At 39.6% G+C, this 12,065-nt stretch overlaps 1 protein-coding gene across 1 annotated transcript in view; it reads right to left on the bottom strand.

Annotated features, from left to right (window-relative positions):
* Positions 1 to 3,889: 3,889 nt before the first annotated feature.
* The window catches only part of LOC310946980 (echinoderm microtubule-associated protein-like 2), a gene marked incomplete at its 5' end in the record, with an annotated part of 36,954 nt that continues 28,778 nt past the window's right edge, over positions 3,890 to 12,065 (bottom strand). The window contains 10 exon segments of the mRNA XM_083913590.1: positions 3,890 to 5,515; positions 6,306 to 6,436; positions 8,159 to 8,254; positions 8,404 to 8,491; positions 9,258 to 9,355; positions 9,504 to 9,592; positions 10,475 to 10,542; positions 10,698 to 10,829; positions 11,356 to 11,481; positions 11,724 to 11,878. Of these exon segments, the coding sequence (XP_083769716.1) occupies positions 5,393 to 5,515; positions 6,306 to 6,436; positions 8,159 to 8,254; positions 8,404 to 8,491; positions 9,258 to 9,355; positions 9,504 to 9,592; positions 10,475 to 10,542; positions 10,698 to 10,829; positions 11,356 to 11,481; positions 11,724 to 11,878 (1,106 nt within the window). The 3' untranslated portion in view covers positions 3,890 to 5,392.

The following is a 12,065-nucleotide window of genomic DNA, read 5'->3' as shown; positions in this document are numbered from 1 at the left end:
TCATTTTTGGTCTTAGAGTACTTTACAAAGTGTTTTAGTGCTAAAATCAGCTCGTAAATATATATTTCTGATTCTTCATACTCTAATGTTTCCAAAAATAGGGTATATAGTTTTCATAGTCCCCCACAAAATTGAACAAAATTACACAAGGAAACTGACAATATGTGAAATGTTAGAAGAAGTTAAGGGAACTCCAATCACTAACTATACTAAAATTGGCTGCTGCTGCCGGTAATCTGCCTAGCAATCATGTCAACATTTTACAAACCTTTAATGAAGCCACATTTATTTCCAGGCATATATTTTCACACACTTTGTCCTTTAATAATGTCCTTCCTTTCAGGCACAAGTTGGGCAAGAAGTACAAGTTGTTGTTGTTTGCACCTCTCACTATCACCATGGTTATCGGCAATATTAATAACAAGCTGCATATATACTTGCCTAGTCAGTAGCCTATTGCTCTTTGTTTCATGGTAAATCAGTGACACTTAGCCTTAGGTAGCCTAAACTCTTTATTTAGATATGGTAACATACCTCCTACAGTACTTCTATCAAGAATTCACTGATAGAGACTCAAAACAGCCAATCACAGTTTCATGAAATATGACATCACCCATAGCAACAGGTTCAACCCAAGCCTTTCTCTCAGCTTAGACATCTCCCAATTCCAGCAGCTTTGCGAAGAGGTTTTAAGAGGCTAACTTTCAGTGCTTTGTAGGAGTCTGCCTAGTGAGAAGACCCAATGTTTTGGGAATATGGGCCCTGACTGTTCTAATTACAGCTGTGGAGATGATGACATTTATGTCTGCAGAAGCATTGTACAAATTACTCCAAAACAAATATGCAATTAACAGATATGTCAGTTTAATATCTGAATAATATTTTATATTCTTCAAATTATATATATTCGGGCGCTCTTGAAGGAGAGCTAAGTATTCATGAGTCCATCTTGACCAGAACAGGCCAGAAGGATATTGGGTTTGTTTCCACCTGCCACCTGCATATATGCGTTCTATTTGTTGTATACTTTTGGAGGCACACTTTCAGTAACAACAAGTGATTTGAGGAGACCACCGCAAGGTCACTGAGGTCATCAGAAGTCTTGGTAATGGAATGATCATTAATAATGGACTCTCTGCAACGTGTGCCAACTGAAAATCCCTGTTATTCGATGTTAACATTGCTGCAATTGTTGCAAAAAATGTGATTATCTCTGGAAATTTGGCAGCTCTCACTCAGATGTACCTCCTTCTCCTTTGGTTTGTGGAACTGCCAGTTTGCTGTTAATAAAACTTAAGACTTCATTCCCTCCTTTGCTAGCCAGTCATATGTTAACACACGCCCAGAAACCCCACTGAGCTTTCTGACAATATTTGTCTGAAATGTAGTGGAAGTGTAAAACTGATGTCCAATCATCCGTTCTCCTCCCTGCTCGCACATATGCCAGCTTTGTCAGGACCCTCCGGGTGGCTGTTTAAAACACGGGAAACACATGGTTAACTACCTGTCTAACCTTTTGGTTAGGGTTGGGAAAAGTTTGTGGGTAGGGTTAAAAAAAGTATGTTTGTTAAATAACAACAATGACGCACCTGGGTGTAGGTCTTGTGTTGTTTGACCCATTCATCACCCCCATCTTCTCCATACATGCACGTTGTTGCTCTTACTTCTGAAACACTTGCTCTGATTGTCTAATTACATTGTGGATGGGTTTACAGTTAGAAGAACAGTGCATTTCCTACAGACGCTCAAGAGTGCCTTGTGCGTCGGTATCAAACACAGAGGGCCGTGACAAACCGGTAGTGTTTGACATGCTGGGAATGAGAACAGGCTGGCTGGACCTGATGGCAGCTTTTGACGCTCAAGATAAACTTACATGTAGAGTTTCCACCAGAAAAATGTATTGTGTTGATTAATGATAACAGAGGAGGGCTGCAGTCAATGACTTAAGTCAGAGGAAGTCTTCGGTATATTGCAAAACCTCCTTTCTTATCATAAGCCTTTGCCACTGAACCGTCAAATTCTACTTTATCTGAACTGGGTATCTACAGTGCTGCTTTGCTTTGAGTCCTATCTCACAGGGTGATCATTTAAAGTGGCATGGCAAGGAGAAGTGTTAGAGCATCAAATCCTTTCCATTAGTGTCAGCCCATCTCATCTTAATAGATGGTAAGGGCCATTCCATTAGCCAAAACACCAGTTATTTACAGTAGTTATCTTCCATCTTTGAAAAAGGTCAGTGTCCTCCTTGGAAGCCCTAGCACTTCCTTTTTTCCTCCTTGTCCTCTGTGTCACCCTCTTCCTAAAGGTCATTGTTTATTGTGTTAAAGTTTGGGTATCGTATGTCTCACGCTCTTCCTTTGCACTGTATGGGAAGTCCTTATGTTCTTTCAATGTTCATGTTGTCAGTACGTCGAGTAAACCTTACACAAGCTACCGAGACAAATTCTTGTTTATTTCTTGCTTTACAATAGCAAGTAACATTATTCTGGCTGAAAATAGAGAAGGAAATGAAAAAGCTGTACCCACGGTAGTCTATAATGGATAATACGCAGCAGACATGAAATAAATAACCATATGAAAATTACATTAATAAGTAAACTAACCAATAAGTTAAAAAAAAAAAATCTTTACCTCAACTCAGACTGCCAAAAGCAAATTGTGTCCACTTTGTCCTTGTGTTGAAGTCTTATGTGTAACTGCTGGACTGTAAAAACTTTTTTTTTGTTTTTTTCCAAAGGTGGTTGATACTGTAACAAATGAGTGACGCAACACACAAACTGAGCATAAAGTTGACTTTTATAAATCCTGTTTCGGCTCTGCTAATTTAGAGGATCAGTCTTAAACTCCCTGACTACCTTTGATGTTCATGTTTTGGATTATTGGGAGGAGCTCCAGGATCTCTGCCCCTCATCCCGACTTAAGAGGTGTTGACAGACAACAGGCAATGCCCACACCACTAATGTGTCCTAACCCTGCTCACTGGATGCTCACAGAGTCTTCCTCCTTAACCTTTGACCTCACTCTCCCAACTCATCAATCTTTGTATAACAAACATTACTATTACTACTTTACTACTACTTTTCACAGAATGCCTTTCAAACACCCCATAAAATGTGCCTGGACCTGCTGAATTCAACTAAAGTTTTAGGTTAGCTTCGTTAACATATCTTCTTTCAGACTTGTGGAAAAAAAAAATCCAAAATTTCACGTTTAGGTGTTTATTTTAAGACACGTCTATTTTCGTAGATTTCTCCTAAATTCACCAAGTAAGCATTAGACAAAGCCTCATTTGCATATTTAAACATCACATTTCAGAATAATGAAAAAATAAATAAATTCATAATGTAATTAATCAACTGAGGAAGCTTCATGGAGACATATATTAGTTCATTTTACCCTATTCACCTGAATTTTACATCTATATTTTTACAGTTAGTTTTCTCAAAATGTTCTGAGCCAGAAATCTCCACATCAGTGACACTTAAATACGCCAAACGTTCCAGTTACATTCCTATCTATATTCTGAATACTATACACAGAGCATTTTGTTCATTCACGATTCTTAGCTGGATTTATAGAACATTTTACTTTTTAAAACATGGCAACAACTGTTTTTTCAAATGGCTGTTGACAATATTTTCTGATTTATGGAGTAATAAAAGAGATTTTCAAAATGCCTTCTGTGCAAACCTTTGGCTCAATACAAGAATTTAAAATCTGTATTTATGTTCTGGAAATATATGCCAATTATCACATTTCATAATATAATGCCATGTCAAAAAATATAAAACATATTTGCCTTAATGTAAGCAATGAACTGAGTAAGTTTCGTGGTGATAAAGTGTATTAGTTAAAAATGTAAAAGCTCCCACTCAGTAATACTTGGGTAAAAACTTTATTAACAAAACAGAAGAAGGCAAAGCACAGCTCAAACTCACTTCCACAGCACAGCAGCCTACATTAGCCTACCCTTCTGTCAGTCACTAAAAGTGCCACATGAAGAACATCCATCATTGTTACCGTTAAATATTAAAATAACACAGCCACTCGGATATACTGCATAATATATAAATGTACTCTATAGACCTTTGCAACATTAACATCATCTACAGGAGGACAGCCTCAGTCATGCTCATTCTCTTGCATGGCAGCGCCATCTAGTGACAGTTACAGTAGTAGTACAATCAGAGGGGGGGGGGGGGGGGGTCTTGGGACAAAACAGCCACTTTGTACCTTAAACAATCTCCAACAGCGATCTGTAATACTTACAAACATTCTGCAACTTAAGAGTTTGGAAACCAGGCAGAAGGGTGGAAAAGTGTAAGATAACAAGGCAATGGGGTTAAAGAGAGAATTTAAAGGGGAATACCACCCATTTTAGGAATTCTAATACATTCTTGCTTTGCCCCGGGACAAGTCAGTTAGTTCTTCCAAATATGCATCACTCATTCTTAAAGCTAGGAGCTAATTGACAGGAAGACTGCCTTTAGAATATGACACCTTAACAAAGTTATATTCTGTTACTAAATCCCTCCAGGTTACAGGTTTAAAAGTTTTTTTCTGTGGCATCGGGGCTTCAGAAAAGGCAGTGCATGTTCACAAGAATCTACCGCTCTCACCTGGGGCGCAGAAATAACATGAATTCTTCAAGGGCAATGTGACTGCACATATTTCAAACAATGTACACTTCACATCACGGCTCACCATTTTGCAACCAAGCTGCTGTTATATAGATATAACATTCACCTCACATTCTTGTCAGGCTGACCTAGTTCAGACTGATTAAAGTCTGTACTACATAAACCATCCACCTAAAGAAAGTTTCAACAGCCTGCTGACTGATGTTCATTATTCATAAAAATGAAGTATGAAGCATTCATTCAAAAGTTGTAAACACAACTGTAAAGTGTACATCATTTGTAATTAGGGAGCAAAAACTTTCAAACACACTTTTTTAAATGAGGTGGATTTCCCATTAAAGGGGGTTAATATAAATACAGTTTAGGCACAGTTAGTACTAATGTTAAATCACAGGTTTACTGTGTGGTCACCACCAGCTTCCAGCTGGGTTGGTGTTGCAGTAGTTTAGTTGATTTTTTTGGGAACAGTTAGGATTCACTTCCTGCGGGGCAACAAGTCATTTTCTCTACATTCTATTACAAACATCAGGACGCTAAATAATATCCCATTTATCATAAGGATGGTCATCATCTCATCTGGTGTGACATCTGTGGGTAAAGTATGTGTGTGTGTTTTTTTATATTTCCAGCAGGCACCGGGGAGATACTGCCCTCTAGTGGCAGGAGGATAAAACAGTGAAGAGGTTGCAGGGGTCGGATAGGATGCTGGTCCCCTCCTATGGGGGATGAGAGATGTGGGTGGGTTGCATTCCCTAGACCACCCACTGCAGGATGCTGGTGTCTTTCCCACCAGTGGAGATCAGGTGACTGTTGTCGTGCAGGAAGGCTACGTTGGTCACGTGACTGCTGTGGCCACCGTACTCGTGGCTCGGAGCCTGGAAATGTGAACGGGGCAGAGGGAGGACGTGAAACACAGTAATGTAATGTAATTAATGAATATGGTGACATCGATAACAACAGGGTCAGCTGTTGGGCTGCTGTGCTTAGTGTACAGAGTCTTGTGTTATCTTTCCTGTCCCATGAAAGACCTCACAACCCTTCAGATTTATCTAATGAGAAACCTTGGGTGGTCCCGAGGCTGTGCACACTGACAGTGATGATAAAATATTTCAGTGACAAAATTTTAAGAAAACCAATGTCAATTTCTGCACTGGTATCACTTTTTTTAGGAGCACAACTATAACTTGCTTTAGTTTAACACAAAAATGTGTCTAAAAGGAGTTTTACACGATACCAACTTGTAACTATTTACAGTGTCTGAGCGTCTGTACTAATGGCAGCCAGCTTGTCTGAATGGATGATTAAGTTTACAGCTTTGTGGTTTATGGCTTTGGCTGAAAACTTGAACGTGTAAAAAAAAAAAAAAAAAGACAGAAAAGGGTGTTTGTGAGTACAAAATCAACAGCTGGTAGAAATTGTGTGCATTATAGGTCTGGCGGTGATCCCGCACCGAAAGCCCTATGGCTGAGTATTTTGTTATTTCTGCTGAGCTTTCATTGTGTTTCAGCGTTCATTAACTCGACTCTAGAAGTATAAAACAGAACAGACTTCAAACACTGTCGAGGGATGGACTGTTGGATAGCTCCAGGACATAAATACAAGCAATGTGTGCATATAAACACAGACTGTGCTAACAGCGTGGAACTGCCAGAGAACGTGACTGACCCTTGGTTGAGAGCAGGGGAAGGAGAACAAGTGCACTTTGCCAAAGTCGTCGGCAGAGGCCAGCAGGGATCCGTCATGTGACCTGCACACAGCGTTGATGTCTGTGCCGTCTGCTCCATCTGGCCAAACTCCTGAGAGAGAGAGAGACACAGTGATGGTGTAAGGGTGTGAAACACAAACAGTCAAACAAAGAGATTCACTGCTGCTCTTCTGTTTCATACTGCAGTAAAACGGTGTGCAGGCGGTCAATCTGGACACTTCTCCACCAACAGAACTGACATGTTAAGAAGACAGAACTGCTTTCCAAAAATCTGTGGGTGGATGCTCCATAAGGGGAAAGCTGCACTTTTGCACCCTGATATTTTGATGTAAAAAGAGTGTTTTTTTATTTGTTTTGTTTTTTTACAACACAACAGTTTTTATTCTACTTAATGATGCTGCTATAGTGCTAGTCTGCCGGAGGATAATCCTGTTCCTGATACTCTGAGCTTCTCTCCTCTCCGTCTGTATCATATTGTTGTCACCTTGGCTGTGCCTGTTTCTTGCTGTTCTGCTGTATTAACTGCCATAACATGCAAGTCATATTTACATTACTTTGACTATTATTATAGTTACTGTTTCTTTTGTGGTTGCTTGGATCTCTGTCTTTGTCTGTGTCTGTCTTTGTGTCTGTCTTTGTGTCTGTCTTTGTCTCTCTCTGTCCATCTGTCCGTCTCTTCTCTCTTTCTCTCTCCTTTTCTTCCTCCCCAACCGGTGCAGACAGATGTCCGTCCTCCACAGAGCTGGGTCTGTCTGACGTTCCTGTCTGTTAAAGGGAAGATTTTCGTTGCCACCGTACTCTACAGAGGAATTGTTGGGTCTCTGTAAATCATAAATAAGTCATAGAGTGTGGTCTTTACCCTCTCTGTAAAGTGTCCTGAGATAACTTTTGTTATGATTTGGCACTGTTAATAAAATAAAATTGAAAATTGAATTTAATTAACTGCTTAGAAAGTTGTAACTTTTGTTCTCAATCTGCCTGTGTGCACAATTCTATGGTGCGGATTTCTGCTTTTTGCTCTCACTGCTAATTGGCGACAACTAACTCGGGCTGGGGAATTAATACAATTGTATTTGCAATTACATTTGTGGTTTTCAATGATTATGAAAAGATGATAATAAGGAGATTATTGGGCCACATTCTGTTTCACAGTGAGGCTCTTGTTTTGTCTATCAGCAGTGTGCTTTCACCTTTTTTTTTTTACTGATTTACTGAATGGAACATCTTGAATATGGTTTACCAAAGAGCTGGACATATGGAATGCGTTTTCAGGATGTTGTGGCAGTGCACTACAACATATTAACCAATTGAATATTTACGTTCAGTAGGTTGTGAGAGTGCAATAACGTTACACCATAGTGGATCTTATTTATTTTATTGTAATTTTTTAAAATTTATATATATATATATATATATATATATATATATAGATTAAATGTATTAATTTATCTTATTTGTTTTGTTTTTCAGTCTAATTATATTTTCACTTAATGAAAATCCATTGTTAAAAATACTACACCTAATTTAAAAAAATGCATGTCTCCAAAGTTGATGAGTAATAAATAATAAGCTAAATAATCATGAACGCAATATTGACCAAAACAATTGTGATCATGATTTTTACCGATATCAAGCCGCCCTACAACCAACCCTAAAATACACACACATACATACAATTAAGTGAATTTGATGATTCACCTGTTGAAAGTACAGGACAAGTCAGCTTGTTGATCTCACGTGAACTCACAGGCTTTAGATCATTGAAATTGCATGCGGAAAAAAAAGAAATTGTCATGTGTGAGCTTTATCTCACCGAAGGTGCTGAAGCTCAGAGTGCAGGTGGAAGTGGCCCACTCCTGGTTGCGCACCGTGTCCATGTTGGTCACATGTTTACCACTGGAAGCCTCCCCTGAAAAAAAGACAGAAAAATTTGGTGCTCAATACGTCACTTTAACATTTGTCTGCTTTTGAAACATGAGTGACTTGAGTTTACACTTTTGAGCAGAAACTAAATATAATGAACGGTATGAGCGCATGTCAACAAGAGGGAGGGTTTACAGAAGAGAATCTCGTAGTCTCCTGAGTTGGTGACGATGAACTGGCTGTCTGTCGACCAGTCCAGATGGGTGACGAAGCTGGAGTGCCCCTGGGTGAAAAAAGGATACATTTATGGTGCTTGAATAGAGATCACACAGAGAACAAGTTATTCATCAAATTCTGAAGGGAAACTTTAATTTCTGTAGTTAAAATTAAGTTGAACTATAAACACACAAGAGGTTTGTCAATCTTTAAACTTCACTTACATAATGGAGCTTTACAAAAAGTGCCCCCAAGTGGCCAAAAAATGCTGCTACAAATTCAATTTCCCATTTTTTAAAAGTTTTAGACAACTGAAATATAATAATAATAATAATTGGGAGTGTGGTTATCCTAGGAAGGACACTTACTGTGCTTAGGACATGCTGCTACATTTCACTGTTGTTTACTGTAACTTACTGTAACTTACTTCAGTATGAAATGCTGCTACACTCCACTGTGCCATACTGTCACTTAGTTCTGTAGGAAATGCTGCTACATTTTTATAATTTTTAACATTTTTAACACTTATAACTTATCGCTCCTTCTCACTTATTTAGTTTGTACTTATTTTATTTAAATCTGCTGCTAAACTGCACGGTGCGTATTGTTGTATATATTTTATATACCTACGCTTAACCACAATGTCTGTTGCACTCTGTCACACTTAGTTCATTGCTTGATTTATATTACGTTAGCTTTATTTTGATTTGATTTATGTTTTATGCTTATTGTCCCTCTGACCCTTTCCCACCTTTGTATTGAAACTGTTGCAAAATAATTTCCCTCGGGATAAATAAAGCTTCTTGAATCTTGAATCTTGAATGTATACTCACACTGCATTTCCCCACACGGCTGTACTTTCGGCCGTTCTCCGTCACAGCATAGATGTAAACAAAGTTGTCATGGGAAGCAACAGCCAGGAAGTTACCATCTGAAGGCACAAGGAGCTCAGAGTTAACGGTACATTTAGCAGAGTTAATACAGCACTGAAACATGAGCCATGGTATACCAGCGGCTGCATCACTGTGTCTCGTGTAAGTGTCCTATGGATTCAGTGATGTGAACCGCTGATGTTTTACCTGGAGAGTACTTGATGTTGGAAATGATCTCATTGCCGTCTGTGTGCATAGAAACAAGATCCCGGGTGTCAGTGTCCAGCACCAACCACCTGCAACACAACACACACACGTTAAATATGTGGTGATGAAGACGATGCCTTAAAGGTGCTTGTTATTCTCCAACCAACAAAGCTATTTAGACTATATAAAACAGAGAAAGCACTAAATCCTCACATTTGACAAGATGGAAACAGAGAATGTCATTACTCAATTACCGTCATTTTTTGATCGGCATACACATTCATTGACTAATTGTTTCAACACTAATCTAACTTTCCACAGCATGAAAAAACAGAGATCAGTAAATCACTCATTGTTGCTTCTGTTAGTAGATAATTCCTCATGTGATTTTTTTTGGATTAATTAGGGTTAGAGTATAAATATAATCAGAATTATAATCAGAGCAGTTGCCGCAGCTACATAGGTGTGGGTAGTTTAGTTTAAATTTAAAATTACAACTTATATCTATATTTCTTTATATACTACCTCAAAATTAAACCTGTTATATGATAAGCTTATTTTACAAGTCAGATTGTAAATGTGCTTGGCCAATAAATTTAAATGAATATGAACAGACACAGTGACCTGAGACTCGACTGGACTCACTGAACCATCTTTTCTGTATTTCGATTATTATATTCATGGTGCATTACCAATAAGAAAAAATGTCTGACTAGCTGACTGTCATTCCATACCTTATTATCGTACGTAACTCTCTGCATCTGTGCTTTCATTGTGTGTGTGTGTTTTTTTTAGCACAGCATGAATTCCTTAGAAATGCTGTGTTCTATGCAGACTGGGTGGCGTGAATCTTTACTTGGACTTATGACCAGAGACTTGAACTTGCAAATAAAGTACTTGTGAGCATGTCTGCTGTCTGTTGTGAATGTTATGTTAGTGTCTAGTTTCTGAATTGTTACTGTGAGGCTGACCTTCCAGTCATGGTCCCCACAGCCAGTACAGCCCCACTGGGATGGAAACCTGCAGATCTTCCTGGATCCTGGAGCAGGGAAGAGGATTAATTAGATCATAGAATATAATCCTCATCATTGAAGATAGAATCGTATAACTGCTTTAAATTCTCTGTCGTATTCCAATTCTCAACATCCTGATACTAAAAAGGTACAACATTTTTTACATCCAACTACTATTCACCTCGATGGTCTTGCTCCACAGGGGCTGATGGGAGTTGGTGTCCCAGAGGTGAACCTGTCTGTCCTGGGAGCAGGTGACAAACTGCTCCATGGATGGATGGATGTCCAGACCCCACAGCTCATCTGTGTGACCCTGTAACACATTTCATAGCTTATTTAAAGTGTCCGTAAGAATTGAGATATGTTGTTTCTAGCAGCCGGTTTGGTTGTAAGATGTTACTGCAGGAGAGCCTCTGGGACTTCATCTCCCAGTCATCGCCACAGTTTCGACTGTATGACGTCATTAGATTGTGTGATGCTCCATATGTCTGTTGATTTTCCATTGTGAGTCAGCAGTAATGAAATGTTACTGCGCCAGTCATACACATAAGGGCGAGCCTGACTCTGAACGTTCCATTTTACTGAACCTTTACTTGTCAGAAGTTTGAAGTTCCTGATTTTCGAGTACAGTGACCAGCTCCACCTGGGCAGACCAACTGCTGCTGACTGATGTGAAAAGCTGCACTAACCTTGTGACGCATTTAAAAAAATAGCAAGGGAATGTCGCCACTTACACTCTTACACAAAAAGTCATACACATACAGTATGCTCAATCACCATTGCTATAAGTTTGCGTGTGTGTGTGTGTGTGTGTGAGTGTGTGTATGTGTGTACTGTACCTGTACAATAGGAGTTAATGTATCAGGGAAGGCCGCTCTAATGATGGCATTTTTGGTGGTTCCGACGAAGAGCTCTCCAGGTTTACCTTCAGCCAGAGCCCGCACAGGACCGAGTGACTCGCCCACCTGGACACACACACACAGGGCAGACTGAGAGAATGCTCAAACGCTCCTGTGAAAGCGTGTCGCACACTGTACAGGTCAAGATAGGGCTAAAAGAAATCAGGACCAGTCCCACAAAGTCCTTTAGACGTAATGATAATGTCTAGAAGACGAAGTTTTACAATGCGTCCCTTTTAAGGGAAATTGAATTTCTCCTTAGTATCATTCTGTCTTATTATGTACAAGGGACGCTTCAGTTCCCTCACCTCCATCTCAGCCTTTTTTCTGTAGCTGTGGTCCCACAGCACCACCTTGCGGTCTTTCCCTCCTCCAGAAACCATGGTGCCGTCCTTCAGGACACAAACAGAGAAAATACCGCCCTCGTGGGCCCCCGACACCACCTGGCTGATGCGGCTACCGCCTGTCAATCAGAACAACCAGGAGGACAAAACACAAAGTGGGAATAACAAATGAAAACTGTACATTTACATTGCATGATGATGAGCCCAGGGAACAGTTGGGACGAAATAAATGCCCCCCAAGCACAACATGTTTTATGGCCATGTTGTACTAGTGATCCATAACTGGCTTTTCAAGCATCCAATCAT

The sequence above is a fragment of the Echiichthys vipera genome, assembly GCF_963691815.1.
Source record: "Echiichthys vipera genome assembly, chromosome: 5".
Lineage (NCBI taxonomy): Eukaryota > Metazoa > Chordata > Actinopteri > Perciformes > Trachinidae > Echiichthys > Echiichthys vipera.
Note: the sequence above shows the minus strand (reverse complement) of the source record. Positions and strands in the feature narration are given on the sequence as shown.